The sequence below is a fragment of the Taurulus bubalis genome, assembly GCF_910589615.1.
Source record: "Taurulus bubalis genome assembly, chromosome: 3".
In the NCBI taxonomy this organism is placed as follows: Eukaryota; Metazoa; Chordata; class Actinopteri; order Perciformes; family Cottidae; genus Taurulus; species Taurulus bubalis.
In genome coordinates this window covers 18,058,534-18,075,683 of record NC_136591.1, presented here as the reverse complement: position 1 = coordinate 18,075,683, position 17,150 = coordinate 18,058,534, and the positions used below count along the sequence as shown (strand labels likewise).

General features: G+C 42.0%; 1 protein-coding gene across 1 annotated transcript in view; it reads right to left on the bottom strand.

The window, feature by feature from the left end:
- vta1 (vesicle (multivesicular body) trafficking 1) overlaps positions 1-16,834 on the bottom strand; it is a 37,014-nt gene extending 20,180 nt beyond the window's left edge. The window contains exons 1-4 of the mRNA XM_079215361.1: positions 16,592-16,834; positions 11,235-11,329; positions 2,555-2,682; positions 299-374 (exon numbers count right to left, since the gene is read on the bottom strand). Of these exons, the coding sequence (XP_079071487.1) occupies positions 299-374; positions 2,555-2,682; positions 11,235-11,329; positions 16,592-16,682 (390 nt within the window). The 5' untranslated portion in view covers positions 16,683-16,834. The remainder of the gene's footprint in view (positions 1-298; positions 375-2,554; positions 2,683-11,234; positions 11,330-16,591) is intronic.
- Positions 16,835-17,150: the final 316 nt, after the last annotated feature.

The following is a 17,150-nucleotide window of genomic DNA, read 5'->3' as shown; positions in this document are numbered from 1 at the left end:
AACTGGAGGATACACTTTTTTTCTACACGTTGATCTTAAACCCTTAAATATAAACAGGAGCCCGGCCACACTACGGAGGAAACTCATTTCGGCAACTTGTTTTTTAATTAAAATACAAGTTGGATAAAATCTCCACTTGTCCTCTCCTTATACTCTATGTAGTCAGGTGTCGATAGGTAGAACTGCCAGTTCAGTTTAGGCCTGAATCTTCGTGGATTCTTTAAAATGATTAAACGCTGCAGCTGGTTCTACTTTAACTTCCAGTAATCTGGTGCTTGATGAGTATCGTGGCTCTTACCTCGTCAGACAGTTCTCCAAACACAGACAGGACATCCAGCAGCAGACTGGCTGAGTAGAACGACTTGATCATGTTCCTGGAGGAGGATGAGGATGAAGAGAGGGAGGAGGCAGGAAGAAGACAACGTTAGTCGTTAGGTGAGAGCGTGTCACTCGGGACGTAGAAATGTCTAGAAAAAAAGATTGATTTGTGCGTCTGAAAAGAAATACATTTTAGTGTCAGAATGTTCATAAGATACACGCACGCACAGCACGCACAACGGCACGCACGCAGGTGAGGAACATGAATGGCCTCCTTGTAGCTCCTGAGCAGCAACATGTTGGAGGAAGTTTCTTATTCCACCAAAGTTTCCCATAAACATTCACCTCTGAGCCTGTGTGTGTGTGTGTGTGTGTGTGTGTGTGTGTGTGTGTGTGTGTGTGTGTGTGTGTGTGTGTGTGTGTGTGTCATGATGGGAAATCAGCCCGAACCAGTGACGGTAAATGTGGGCTGTGGCTGCTTTAAACCCGGTACTTAACCATGTTGATACAAACATGTTGAATGAGTTCCGTGACTTGTTTTAGGACATGAGTTTGTCTGATATCAGTATTTTGTTTTCTTCTTATCCAAATTAATCGTCCGTATTGTCTTAGGCGAGTATCGGGTGACGCAGAGTTCCCGTCAAAGCACCAGCGTTCTCTATCCTCAATCTACATTTCCTACTGCGTGGAGTTTTGTAAATATGAGGTGATAAGAGTTCAGGCTATGACGTGACCCGCTCTCACTGAATTCAGAGAGGAAACTCTGAGTTTAAAGATCACATCACGGCTGATTCCTGATACTCTTAATAACGTCACATGGTTTCTCCCAGGATCATGTGTTAAAGCTGCATTCTCTCTCCTGACCACCAGGGGAGACTCCTCTGGTTGTATACAAGTCTATATTTCATGTGTTAAACCTGCATTCTCTCTACTGACCACCAGGGGGCGACTCCTCTGGTTGTATATGCTGCATTTGTTAAACCTGCATTCTCTCTACTGACCACCAGAGGGTGACTCCTCTGGTTGTATAGAAGTCTATGCTTCATGTGTTAAAGCTAATTTCTCTCTACTGACCACCCGGGGCGACTACTCTGGTTGTATAGAAGTCTATGCTGCATGTGTTAAAGCTGCATTCTCTCTATCAATCAAAGTAACTTTTGTTTTTTCTCGTCTCTATTACTTATCCATCTCTTTTTAATATTTTAATGTGTTATTAAATGTATGACGTCCCCTCGCTTCAGAGAAAGTAGTCCCTCTTTATTCCTTTAAAAGCTCCACATCTGATGTTCCACATGATAAGTGGAAGGAAGGGAACAAGGAACATTTCAGAATCATGAATCATCCAGTGAAAGAAATCCTTTAATTCAACTTGCCCAATCACTTAAAGTGGATTTCTTAAAGGCCCGCCTCTTTAAATATGACGGATGACATCATTCGTCAGAGAGCCTGTTGGATGTATTAATCAATAGAACACAATAATCATCAGTGTGTTGTGTTACCTTTTTAATTAAGGTTGTTTAAATGCGAGTTCATTTTCTTCTGTTTGGAGACAAATGTCAATAAAATAACTACGAACTACAACTAGACCCTGAATTAATGATAGAACACATAAAGAGTGCATTATTTACAGTAAAGACTGGACTATTTCTATATTTATTTATTTGTAATCCTGCATTGTTTACATCTATTCAGTATTTGAAGGTGAAGCTTTGTTGGAACAATATTTAAAAAAGTCTCCTCTAAATGTACAGAGTGGAGTGTCCGCCTCCACAAACAATCTTTGGCTAAATACAGGAAATTAAAAGAGGAGACCAAAGGAGATGAGGAAAAAGAGGAAAGGAAACAAATAGGGGAGGAAACAAGAGAAGAGGAAACAAATAGGAGAGGAAACAAGGAGAGGAGAGTATACAAGGAGAGGAAACAAGAAGAGGAGCGGAAACAAATAGGAGAAGAAACAAGTAAGAGAGGATACAAGGAGAGGAAACAAATAAGAGAAGAAACAAGTAAGAGAGGAAAAAAATAAGAGGAAACAAGTAAGAGAGGATACAAGGAGAGGAAACAAATAGGAGAGGAAACAAGAGGAGAGGAAACAAATAGGAGAGGAAATGAGATGAGAGGATAGGAAACAAATAAGAGAGAGGAAACGAGGAAGGACTGAAGAGGTACTGGAGGTGTTGTTGCCGTCTGAACACCGGCGGAACCTGAACAACCTAAGAACCTCACACGGGTTCCTTACTTGTGGAACCGCCCCTGCCGGTCCTCGTTGTCGGCGTATAGGAACATCTTGAGGGCGTAGTTCTCGATGTGGGCGTTCCCCACCACCTCCTGGACAATGGAGTCGTTGTCCCCCAGCTCCTTCTTCATCTGGAAGACAGACCACCCCGTTAACAAAACACAATTGATCCTCTCGTACAGGAGGTATACAAAGCAGAACACTGAGCTAGGATTGGCTCAAACCTTCTCTGTAACTGACAAATCAGAATCGAGGTGCAATATTTAACTCGTCGGTGAAGAAGGTCAATTTAAATATCTGTACTCTGTACCAAAGATTGTTTGTGGAAGAGTACACATTTTTTATAGTTCCAACAAATTCAACAGAGTGAGACAACTTCTCTCAGAGGGTCACATTCACCCAGTTTAACTTCTCATATCCTGTTAACAATTTAATATCATCAACGACCAGGTCGTTTAATATTCACCTAGTTAATTAAATGTGTCAGATCCATATTTAAATAGTAAATATAAGTTTGATATCATGCTTTTTAACATCAGATGTATTATAAATCTCGCTTTCAAAGATCATATTTGTGGTCGTTAACCTGGAAGACTTCAGATGTAGAGCAATAAGTACACATCTCAGTCATGTTCAGACATCGACTCTGCCTGCCTCTCACCCCCTTAGCACGTACCATGTCTTCACCCCTTAGCATGTACCATGTCTTCTCCCCTTAGCATGTACCATGTATTATCCTATTAGCATGAACCATGTCTTCTCATCTTAGCATGTACCATGTCTTCTCCCCTTAGCATGTACCATGTATTATCCCATTAGCATGTACCATGTCTTCTCATCTTAGCATGTACCATGTCTTCTCCTCTTAGCATGTACCATGTCTTCTCTCATTAGCATGTACCATGTATTCACCCCTTAGCATGTACCATGTCTTCTCCCCTTAGCATGTACCATGTATTATCCCATTAGCATGTACCATGTCTTCTCCTCTTAGCATGTACCATGTCTTCTCCTCTTAGCATGTACCATGTCTTCTCCTCTTAGCATGTACCATGTCTTCTCCCAATAGCATGTACCATGTATTCTCCCCTTAGCATGTACCATGTCTTCTCTCATTAGCATGTACCATGTATTCTCCCATTAGCATGTACCATGTCTTCTCCCCTTAGGATGTACCATGTATTCACCCCTTAGCATGTACCATGTCTTCACTCACTCGACCACCCCTCTGTGTTACGGGCCCAAGGTTCAGGTTTCCTGTAAAACCAGTAAAAGCAAACATGCTGGTTTCCCTCCAGCAGGTGGACCTTGACCAGCCTGAATGGACACACTGTGCACTGGCTCAGTGTGTGTGTGTGTGTGTGTGTGTGTGTGTGTGTGTGTGTGTGTGTGTGTGTGTGTGTGTGTGTGTGTGAGAGGAATGTAAGACCGGTGGCTTTAGTGCAGGAAGGACACCTGGTCAGAGAATATAAAGAGTCTGAGATCAAAGGAACTCAACACGTCTCTGGACTTGAAACTAAACTTTAAGTGATTCATAAGAATACTTTTAAAATGTGAAAAACTACAACAGCAAAAAGTAGACGTTCTTCCATCAGAATCAAGTCGTTACTAATGGAGTCATTTATCAATATTCCCTACGGATTTAATTGAAGCGGCAGCGTCCAGAACCATCCAGACCAGTAAAAGCTCCCAGTCCGCCACACATTGACCAGTCTGATGGTTTATCTACATACACGCATATCATAAATAATCTGTGAATATATAAATTAAACCTGTATGAAAGAAGTTGTACATATTGATCAAACATTATGTAATAGTTTAATATCCAAAACTCTTTCAGGCCTGCAGATGATATGATATAATTATTATAATGACTGCATTAATATTCTGCAATCGTAACATTCATCGTTCATGAAAAACATTTGTGGGACGAAGTTTGTACAAACTCACAACCAATTATATGAGTAGGTACACACACACACACACACACACACGATGCGAGTCCTGTTGACTTCCTAAGTGTGACAGTAATGACGATCCCTGGAGAGTCTGTTAAAACCTGTGTGTGTGTATGTGTGTGTGTGTGTGTTTGTGCGCGCTTCCTTTAATTGGCTCTTAAAAGGGAGCACCCCTCCAGTATAACATGGAGGAGTTTCTTTAAAACGTCAACGCTCTCAGATGTTTGTCACGTATAAAACCAGATGAAGTCATGAAGGTGTGTTGCAGCTCCTCTTCCTCTCCGCAAAAGCTCATTTGTTTGACCCCCGCTGGGACACTCCCCCCTCCCCTCTCTTCATAACAACTCTATAAAGTCTAATGAGCGTGTTCCTGTTGACCAGCAGGCTCCACACTGCAGCATCATTGTGGTGCGTTCAGGCTCCAAACTGCAACATCATCGTGGTGCGTTCAGTCTCCAAATTGCGACATCATCGTGGTGCGTTCAGGCTCCACACTGTAATGTCATCGAGGTGCGTTCAGGGTTTAAACTGTAACATCATTGTGGTGAGTTCAGGCGCCAAAATGTAACATCATCGTGGTGCGTTCAGGCTCTACACGGCAACATCATCGAGGTGCGTTCAGGCTCTACACTGTAACATCATCGAGGTGCGTTCAGGGTTTAAACTGTAACATCATCATGGTGCGTTCAGCCTCTACACTGCAACATCATCGTGGTGCGTTCAGGCTCCAAAATGTAACATCATCGTGGTGCGTTCAGGCTCCACACTGTGACGTCATTGTGGTGCGTTCAGGCTCCAAACTAACATCATCGTGGTGCGTTCAGGCTCTACACCAGGGGTGTCAAACTCATTTTAGTGAAGGGGCCGCATGCTGCCCATTTTGATCTCAAGTGGGCCGAACCAGTAAAATCACAGCATAATAACGCATAAATAATGACAATATTTCTCTATGTTTAAATCATTGGTGAAGGTTTTTGGATGATAAACCCTATTTGAAGGTATTTCTACAATAAACTAGAAACATAAAAGACCAAAAATTCAGACATCAGCCCACTGTTTACCTGCCTGGGCTCTCCTCTGCAGATTCCCTCGCAGTTGAGCAATATCTATGGTAATGTCCATGCTTAAACAATTGTGACTCTGGGTCAATGGATAGCGTGCCCGTTTATCAATCAGTGGATCAGTGGTTTGAGACCCAGCCCAGCTTATTTTTTTCTTCATATTACCCCTGCTCTCCACTGTAACATCATTGTGGTGCGTTCAGGCTCTAAACTGTAACATCATCGTGGTGCGTTCAAATGTAAAGTTGAAAACTTGCATAAACAGATATGAAAGATGAATTATGAGCCATTTAACTTCCAAACAATAGCTCGAAGCAGCTTATAATATGCGATTTAAACTACCGTAATTTCCGGGCTATAGGCCGCACCTGCTCATTTTTAAAAACAAAAAGAAATTGTACATAACTAAGTCGCACTTGTCTATAATCCGCAGGTGTCCCCGTTGAAACATGAGATATTAACACAGCGAGATGTTACAGGAACGATTTTTTAAAACTTTTAATTAAATAAATGCCGGTAACATCCACAACTAGTACATACATACTGCAAATGCTTTTTTTCAGAACAGTACTAAAGTTGTCTTCTTCAGTATCGGAATTGAACAGCCTGAAGGTTTGTAATTACTTCGTCACACATTTTCTCGGCGAAAATATAGGAACCTACCAGAAAAAGTCATTGATCACTATCGCCATCGTCCTCCTGTGCACTAAAACCATTGAAGTCTTCTTCTTCAGTGTCGGAATTAAACAGCCTCAGAATTGCTTCGTTGCACTCAGTCTCTCTTTCGTTTGCGCTCTCAGTGTCACTTTCCTCCCGAGGCAAATCCGCTTGTGCTGTCCTCCTCATCACGCAGCAGTCCAGCCTTTCGGAACCCGTTGGTGATGGTGGATTCTTTGACACTGCTCCACGCTGTTAGGATCCACTGGCAGACTTGAGAAAAAGTTGCTCTTCGCATGCGGCCAGTTTTTGTAAAGGATTTCTCGCCGCTCGTGACGTTGTGTTGTTGATGTTATGCTAGAGTGGGGCTGCCAGTTGAGCTTGTTAGCTGTTGCGCCGGAGCTACTGTTCGCGAAGAGCCTGGTGCCAACTCTGTGAACACTCGTGCAATAAACCTGCAAGTTAACGCAACCAACGTCTGCAAGTCGTTCCTGCGGACGTTACACTACGCCGTAGTCTTCAACAAATCAGATCTTTAGTTTGACAAACTGGGCGGATTCTTTGACGTGCAGGGCCTGCGAAGTGGCGTAGATGTATGATTGGTCAGCGGGCCAACGTGACCATTAACATGCGCTGTGATTGGTCAAAGAGGTACACAGCTACTAGAAACTTCTAGCTGCTACCTAGAACCTAGAAGATACCTTGCTGGTGGATTTACTGATGACTTGCTGGTGGATTTTACTGATGACGCCTTTCGCACAGAGGATTACGGGCATGTGGTGAGTCAGTCGTATTTAATCATACACAGCGCTTTTGTTGCTGGAGGTTCTGTTGGAGGTTCTGCTGGAGCTGCAGATGGGGGTGCTGCATCTGAGAAGCCAGATGGCGCTGGCGAGGCGGAGGGTGCACTGTTCACGGGGGCTCGCGCGGCGCGTTTTGAGACTTTACAGTTGCTAATAGGGGGAAATACAAAATGGTAAACCATATGTGTCTTGGTGCTTATAAGGTTAAAACAGCTCGGCAGGTCGGTCCACAGCGTGTGACCTCCATGCCTGTAATAGTGCAAAGAAATCGGCCGTACAGCAGAGTGAGCGTCTGCTGTCCACACATGACAGTCTGTATGAACGCGCCGTGTAGTGGGCAGCGCCGTGTTCAATACATGCACAGGTCAGACAGGAACTCCCGGGACACTTTTTTTTTCTTCCCCAGCCTGCATCAGATGTGGACACACGTCATTGAAGGCCTTGTTCTAAATCCTAAAACACTAAACTATGGTAGTTAGCCTATGAAAATCCATCAATTAGCCGCATCGTTGTAAAAGCCGCAGTCTCAAAGCCTGTGAAAAAAAGTAGCGGCTTATATGCCGGAAATTACAGTACTAACACACCCCAAAATATGTTTAATCAAAGCAAATATTTAAATAAAATGTAATTATTTATTTCCTAATCATTTGAACTGTGTGTTTTTATGCAGATAACCACGAGAGAGACGACAATAACAGAGTTAAACATTTAGAAGCTATTTTGTCAAATTGTCCAAATCTCTGTTGATTTTAGGGCTGCAACAACGAATCGATAAAATCAATGAAAATCGATTATCAAAAGAGTTGGCAACCTATTTCATTATCGATTAGTTGTGTCGCGCGATTATTATGGCAGTCAATAAGTCGCGGAGAAGAAGAAAAAGAGCGGCGCAGAGCAACTGGCCGCCAGCGTTTCTGAGATTGGAGTGAGACACGGAGAAAAGCTGAGGTCGTGATCTTCACAATAAAAGATCACTGATGTGACGTGTCGAGTCTTGGCCAATCAGCGTTAAGATGTCTACAGCGGCTTCATTTCCCTCCAACTTGTTTTTAATGGAAGCTAGTCAGCTTGCTATCACGTTAGCTAACGTGTTTGGGTTGTGTATTGTCGTTAAAGTTACGTTATGTTCCGTTACAGTTCAGTCTTGCTTGGAAAAAAACGCAACGTGATGAAACATGCCGTAACCCCCCGGTCTGGTTCAGTTCACGCAGTCACTTGTTAACATTAAACCGGCAAACCAGCGGATCAGGCTGCAGTTTTTTTTCTTCAAATCACGTAGTTTAGAAACAATGTGATGTTGTGGTCATAAGAGACCCAGATATTGATAAGATGATGTGAATGAAATAGTTTACGCTCTATATGGAGCGCAGCTTGATGCAGGGCTGAGATGAAGTGGAGCTGGGCCTGAAGGTGAAGGTCAAAACAGACGTGAGGAGTCAGTGCAGCTTCCCACTGTCCCAGTGTTTCATACATATTGATAAAGCAGGGTATGCTAAATGCAGCCTCTGCTCCAAGGAGATCAATTACAGTAAAAAGGGCTCACATTTGGCAGATGTAAAGCATACATGTATATGTTTTTAGTGTTAGTCCATTTTTATTTGATTTTTTTAATTAACAGCTCAGGGATGTTCAAGGAGCAACCTGTTTGTGCTTTCTGAAGATGTTTTACACTGTCACTTCTGTTTTTCAATAAAGGGTTGGAAATGAATGTTTTTTTTGTTTTTTTATCCGATTCATCGATTAATCTAAAAAATAATCAACTGATTAATCGATTATTAAAACAATCGTTAGTTGCAGCCCTAGTTGATTTTATTAATTTATTATTAGGCCGAAGTCTTCCTTCAGGGTTCAGCTGTCGGGCAACAAGTTAAACAAATAAAGACATAAAACATGTCAACAAGTTAATTTGTGGACGTTTTGAAGCCTCTAGTTTGACGTCACCATGTTGTTGTTGTTTTAGCAACCAGTGAACAGGAAGTGACCATATAGGGACTGAGGACGTATTCGCGTCGACCTGTCAATCACCTTGTAACCCCACCTTAAAGCATCCACTGCTTCATGGTCTGTTTGACTCTAAATGACCATAATTTACTAAATTAACTAAAGTGTCTTTGTGTGTGCGTGCGTGTGTGTGCATGTGGTGTGTGTGCATGTGTGCATGCGTGTGCGTGTGTATGCGTGTGTGTGCATGCATGCGTGTGTGTGTTGTGTGTCCTCCAATCCTGCAGCACTGCTCCTGTCACGAGGCCGCCAGCTGCATTATTCTCCATGAAGCAGCTTCTAAAGCAGGAGGGGGGCAAACTACTGCCCTTCCAGCTTCCTTCTCCAAAAAGGGTGACCAACAACACTGTTCCCACTAAAATTAAATGTTTTCTTTACTTTTTAGTTAGTGGCTTTTACTTTTAATTAGGGCTCGAGCACTGACGAAGTCAGAGCGAAGGACCTATCGTTATTCAAATGTTTTTTGTTCTTTTTATTCTTATTTGCGGTCTTTGCGTGGGGAAAAGAGGTGCTTGGGCTAAATCTACATTTTTCTAAATTTAGACACCTATCTGACTCGGCAAAAATACCAATCTGATTGGGGTGTCGGGCAAAAGTCGGAGAAAATAGCTCGATAGCGCCCCCTTTAGTTGTGAAAGTTCAAAGACATGTCCGGGTGGATCTGCTCTACAAAAAATAAAGGAGGACCCTTAAGTTCCGCCTACTTAGATTTTCTGCCATTTGGAATTTGGTGAAAAACAATTAATTTCCAACTTCTCCGAAACGTTGACGTGTGTGTAATATATATATATATATATATATAAATAATTAGCTGTGAGCGGGCCCTCGCTCCAGCACGTCGGGGGTCGCCGAAGGGTCGCCGGCTCGTCCGGCCGAGAACATTCGCCCGCCAGGCAGACGTTCTCGGCCGGGCGGGCCGGCGTGTGACGAGCTAACGAGCTAGCGAACACTGTTTGAGTAAACACAGAAAATTCAGCACAAAAATAAAAAGTGTTATCAGTGTTAGCTGCAGCAGCTAGTGTGGCATTTGTTATAAATGTATGTTGGTACATTGATATTCACGTATGTTCATAACAAATAGTGCATGTAGGGACTTAGGACCCGGGAGGGGGGGGATTCAGGTGGGACACACAACCTGTGACAGGGCTGCATCGGCAGGTCAGAGCATGGCGTTACGAGGAATAAAGGAGTTACAGTTAAGAGCAGTTTGTTCTCACGTCCGATGTGTATTTAAAAACACGACAGCTAACTCCCCGACAACCACCGAAGGTAGCGGAATCAGCCCCGGCTCGACGGCCGACTCGGGCAGCGAGGACAAAAAATATTAAAAGTTGTATTGTCCTATCGTAACTATATTTGCTATATTTTGAATTGAATATATAGCTCTATATGTTAAGAGTATATGTGCGAAGTTTGGCTTTGATTGAGTAAAGTAAAGTATTTTTAATAATTATTTTAGTTAAGGATTTTTCGAGAGATCGTGTCAACTCGGCCGACACTGAAAATTCCCACACCGTACCTGGTCCATGAACAGTCCTCGCTCCACTGTAGCCATGTGCTGCAGGGGGAGACAAAGCTATAGTCTATAGCTAGAGTCCAAGAAAGAATCATATTTCAGCCATAAGTAAGTACATTTACATTTTTTTCGCTGGATGGCGAAGGTTGGTTTCCCAGCAGATTTGGCTTTATTGGTGGATCCAGTAGGCTCTAAGGATTCCAAAACGGTATAGTAATGCTGTGTAGCTTCATGCTATCAATATGAAAAGTCATATTTTCAAAAATCGGGGTGCTCTCACTCTAGAGTCCCTTCGAGTCATACTTATGGTTTATTCTCATATTTATTGTGGAATAGCGTCATAAACATGAAAAATTCACTTATATTGACTTGTGAGGCCATGATGTGCTGAATATTGATATCAATGGTTCTGCTATTAATTCTATATGACCACATGAACACATGAGCTCATGGGGAGGACTAGGGTCCCCATTTTAAGGGACCCTGGGGCCAATGAGCAGAACACATACCCTGGCGTCTTAACGGGACGCATGCGGGTCTGCTGTCTGCTGTCCAGGCCCTGTTCTCTGCAGGTGTGACGATGCAGGTGAAGGAATGTGATAGCTCAGCTTCAGTGATGGATGTTCTACTTAAAGGGACAGCAACAAGCAGCCGATTGGTCCAGAAACTCTTTCAGGTCTGGCTTACCGTCTCCAGCTGGTCCATGAGGTTCACCAGGAACTTCCTGCACTCGGGGGTTTTGCTGTCCAGCTTGATGCCGGTCTGCATGGCGTAGAGTCGACCTGCAGCAGGGCACAGGGAGCACAACAACACAGGCTGTTTACTCTGTCAACAAACACGTAAACAATCAAGCAAGGATCAAGGGCACGTTCATGAGTTGTGAGAGTCTCTCTCTGGTTCTGGATCCTCTGCTAAGAGCGTCCGAACTTTTCACTGTCAGTGATTCCTTCCTGAACCGGTTTCCTGCTGCCGGCGGCCGGCTGACTGGTTGTCATGTGTGGGTCCGTCACCAGACCAGCTTCTGTAGTGATGAATCTCTTTTTGCTTAATCTCTGATTGACACACCAGGCACAGAGGCCACGCCTCCTCCCATCAACCAAGCGGCCGACATGTTCTTCAGACTGTAATCTAATCACTTCATTCTCTCTCACACACCTCAGAGGACCAGGCGCATGGTGCTGCTGACCTCCAGTGGCCCGGCTGCATCACTGGTTCTCTCCACAGGAACAGGAACAGGAAGAACAACAACTACTACTACTACTACTACTACTACTACAGAAATATTTAAGTTTAAAAACAAAAACAAGCAGAGTTTCACTCAGACAATATCAGAACATTGTGGAATGTCTAAAGTCCTATCTGAGCTGTGTTCCCTCTAAAGTCACATGAGTTCACCAGGATGATCATACACATCAAAGGGTTAAAGCCAACAGTTAGTTTGTTTTTTTAAGATGTGAAAATACCAACTCATATGTTATATATCATGCATACCAAGATATCATCCATCAGGCGTGTTGGCAACATCGAAACAAGCACAGAACATAAAACACAATGTTCTCGTCTGCTGCACTTCAAAGCAGTAAAGTTATGTGGTGGAGGTTCAAGTATCGAGGTTTAAGTACCAAGCCATTATTTCTTATTTATACATTCCTCATGATAAAGTACTAGGAGTAGAGGTATTTACTGGAAATATAACTGTAAAGCACACTTATGTAGGTGTAAAGGGCAAAAACTCCAAAAATTAAATGTGATTTTATTAAAATAAAGACCAGTTTCTGGTGCAGCATGATTAACTATGAAAAAAAATAACAATATCTATATTCATGTGATCAATAATGCCAATAGTGTTGGTTTGTAAAATGTAATTTTGAAGCATAGACTTCTTCTATACCAGTGTTTTTCAACCTTTTTTGAGCCGCGGCACATTTTCTACAATAAAAAAATCCCGCGGCACACCAACAACCCAAAAAGTTACAGAATGTCACAGTATTCAGTGTTTCCCCTAGATTTACAGCTTTAGGGGTGGGAGCGACTGACGGACATACTACATCGTGGCACCTCACAGTACTACAAAGTAATACTTCACAGTACTAGTGACTCCATCTGTGCTTTTATAAATAATAGAACATTGAAATCACTTTCAATTAAACCAGATTGCTCCATCAGACAAAAACAAATGTGTTATCACTTTGTTAGAAAAATGAAAATAAAGTTATATCCGTGCAAAAAATAACTAATATTTAGTTACAACTAAATAGCTTATTGTGGAAAACAACAAGCTATTTTTTTGCAAAACAGAATGAGTGCAGATGTGTGAGCATCACGTTGTATCATTAATAGTGGCTGCAGTGAGCTGCTTTCCTCTACAACTCTTTTTAAAACGAGGTAGATTTGATACAGCCGTTCTCAATTCATGCTCCATGTTGAGTGACGCAACAGCAGAAAAGACAACCTTACGGAGATCTCATAAAGTTCGGCTTTTGGCGAAATGACAAGAATCGGCGAGTCGTACATGCGCATGTGACCTATCAACGGCGTACGGTAAAATCAGCATTTCCTCTTGCGCCCCACCTGTAATACGCCCCAGTTTGATAAATACTGACTTAAAGGAAACATAGTGTTCATTTATTTTAATGATGACCACAAAGTGAGCAGGCTTTGTCACTTGAGTGTGTTTTTCGGGCTTTTTGAAGAATATTTCCAGAGCCTCAGAAACGTCAGAAACGTCATTGATGGAGCGCCAGGCTGCAGCCTGTTGGATGTTTGTCTTGACCTACAAACACCTTAACTGCTGGGCTTCAAACATGAGAGCTCATAGCTTAAAATAGTGATAGCTTAAAGCAGCAAATCCCATTGTGAAAAGCACGCGACATATTTTTCGCCGCTCTCTCTGTCCACTGTGTGCTCTCCTGTGTGCATCGCATCGGGGCGGAAAGAGTTGTAGACGCGACCCAGAAATTACAAGCTGTCGTGTACGATCAATAACATACGGCCGTTTAGTTTGTTTAATAGCAGAACAAGGTGCAGACCTGTTCTATAGGAAACTACTAGGCCAGCCACTATATTGCAGGCTCAGACGCTCAACAATGGAAAATTATTTGCGGCAGCTAAATAATATTTTTTTGGACCAATTAAGTGAAATTGGAAATTTTCTCACGGCACACCTGATGATCTGTCACGGCACACTGGTGTGCCGCGGCACAGTGGTTGACAATCACTGTTCTATACAACCAGGAGTCACCCACTGGTGTTCAGGAGTGAGAATGCAGCTTTAACACATGAAGCTTTGACTTCACACTAAAGAACCGGAGGCCTGATGCCACCCTGTCCAACAACTTCCTGGTCAAATGGAGACAGTAAGAAGCGCTTCCCGTCAGTCTCATGTGCTCGTTTCTTCTGACAGCTGTCAGCACGGTGAACACATGCTTTTGATCCGACAGCATTTTTTTTGTTATGCTTTCCATACCTCTTCATGTGCACCTCGCCTCCAGCAGCTCCCCCATGCCACAACTCAACTAGGTCAGACGCAGACCCCCACTGCACTGAGGCCCGCTCACGATACTATGAGAATTCATTCCAGATTGTTTATCCTACTTGGTGGGAAACAAGGCCGTACTTGGTGCATCTTAAATATACCTATAATGCTCACAAATCTCTAAATCTGTACGTGTTCCACTGTGGCATGAAGGGTGAAAGTAAAAACTTTATTTCAGAAGGAAATCATTCAGAAACGGTATCTTGTTTAGATATATTTCTGGTAAATATAAGGTGATAATATTTGTACATAATGCAATCAACATTAAGTGGTTGTTGGTTTTCTTGCCTAAACCCAACTGTTGGTGTTGTTGCCTACCTTTGTTTGTCTATCTTATTCTTTCATGTTCTATTCATATGAATGAGATTCCCACATTGAGGGGCTGATACTCGCCCAATCCTGTAATTTATAGTCACAATAAATGTATAATAATAAATATACATTTTAATATCTGAGACCGAGGCCACAGCAATGAGAACTCCAACGTTTGAATCAAATCTGATGTGACGGGTCTCTGCTCCGGATATTGTTCAGTGGAGATAAGACACACATTAAGTCCCGTTAGCATAAATACACATATTAAATATATGAAATGGCACCTTTGCTCTTTACACTTTTCATTAAAGCATTTTATTTTTTATGATGTTAGCAGAGGGGGATTTATGCTTAAGGTAAGACAGTCCACCTCTATAAATAAAAAGGTTATAAAACTACGGCGAGCAAAGTTTGGCTCATTTGAAACAACCCTAATCAGGAAGAAGCTATGAGCAATTTCAGGCTGATAACATAATGTGTGTGTATGTGTATATATATATATATATATATATATATATATATATATATATATATATATATATATAAATAAATAAATAAATAAATAAATAAACACATACACTTATATTATATATAATTAAAAACAAAAGCCAGCTAATGTGCACAGGTCTTTCTCATATTCAACCTTTTTTATTGCTTCATAAAACAAATATAAATTCACTTCGCCCAACAATAGCAGACACCTGCAATTACTGTGAAAACATTGTGTGTACAAGTACAAGTGTAGTACTACTGAGCGTACAACACAGTGTAGTACTGCTGAGCGTACAACAGTGTAGTATTACTGAGCGTATAACAGTGTAGTACTACTAAGCATATAAAAGTGTAGTACTACTGAGCGTATAACAGTGTAATACTACCGAGTGTATAACAGTTTAGTATTACTGGTCCGCTCGCACAGAACCAGGCGATGGAGCAGGAAGGTGTAGTCTGTTCTTTAGAGATGAGACGCTGAATGAACTCCAGGAACCAGCTGAACCTGAATCCTTCTGCTATATATATATATATATATATATATATATATATATATATATATATATATATATATATATATATATATATATTTATATTTATATTTATTAGGGCTGGGCGTTAACGCAGTAAACTATTAACGGCGTTAATTATTTGATCATGCGTTAACTCGTTCGTTTGTTTTTTTGCATTGGGAGGGGCTTAATGCTGCCGCACACAGGTGCTGCACTTTAAATTGCTCCCAGACGGCGTAGTTCAGACCTGGGCATCTTACGGCTCTCCCAGTCCGGCTCCCGCATGAGGTCAATCAAAAAAGAAAAAGAAATAAATAAGATACACGCCATAAATGCAATACAACGGCACTGCTGAAGTTACATTTTTTCAACTTTGCCCAGCCCTAATATATATATATACACACAGATCTCTTACTTAAGCAGAAGTACTCATACCAGACTTTGAGGAAATACTACACTAAAAGTCCTGCATTCAAAGCCGTACTGAGGTAAAAGTACGTAATCTGCTAAATGTAGTTAAAGTTAAAGAGTTGAGTGATGTGAATGTAGCGTAGTACCTTCTTTACATCCTGTTGACCAAAAGTACTATTATGTACCTCTGGGATGAAGTACAGTAAAAAAGTACTATATGTACCTCGGACATGTAGTAGAAATAAAAAGTACTATATGTCCCTCTGAGATGCAGTACAATAAAAAGTAGCATATGTACCTCTGAGTTGTACGGTCAAAATTCTATATGTACCGCTGAGTTGTACAGTAAAAAGTACTATGAATACCTGAGATGTACAGTAAAAAGTACTATATGTACTTCTGAGTTGTACAGTAAAAAGTACTATGAATACCTAAGATGTACAGTAAAAAGTACTATATGTACCTCTGAGTTGTACAGTAAAAAGTACTATATGTACCTCTGACATGCAGTGGAGGAGAATTATGAATTGACAGAACTCAAGTAGTGCAACTACAAGTACCTTGAACGTGTATTTGAGTACACTTCGATAACCGTGACTGGTGACGTCAGAGGGCGGATGACATTTGACCCCTGGGAGCTAACAGTGAGAGGTCGGACCGAGCAGCTCGGTAACGGAACAGAACCGGGTCTGGGTCCCGGTCTCAGACCCAGGTGAACGCTGCTCAGCTGCGGGGCGCAGGTAAACAAAGCCGGGGCAATGACGTCACACATAACTTACAGTAATACGCCACGACCGGGTCCCGGTTCTCGTGCTCCGCCGCGGTCCGCAGGTGGTGCTGTATGGCTCGCAGCTGAGCGGGTAGAGCCATGACGTCTTCTTCTTCTCCTTCTTCTCCTTCTTCTTCTTCTTCTTTTTATTCTTCTTATTCTTCTCCTTCTTCTTCTTCTCCTCCTCCTCCTTATCCTTTTTCTTCTTCAGAGGACGAGGAAACGCGTCCACCTCCGACTGTTGTTGTGAAGCTGCTTCACTTCCGCGTTCCTTAACCAATAGGAGCGGCCGCCGACGCGGGACGGATGACGTCACCGGATGCTCAGGCGGGGCGCGTTTATTTGGTAAAACACGTCGGAGAGGTTCAGACTGGTTATAGACATGTTATTAATATTGCGTCATATTCTTGTGACCTTGTGACTAGTAGAATAAATATTATCATTACAATAAGTATAATATATTTGTATAAGCTCCAAGTCATTCCTTACATATATATATATATATATATATATATATATATATATATATATATATATATATATATATATATATATATATATATAACAGG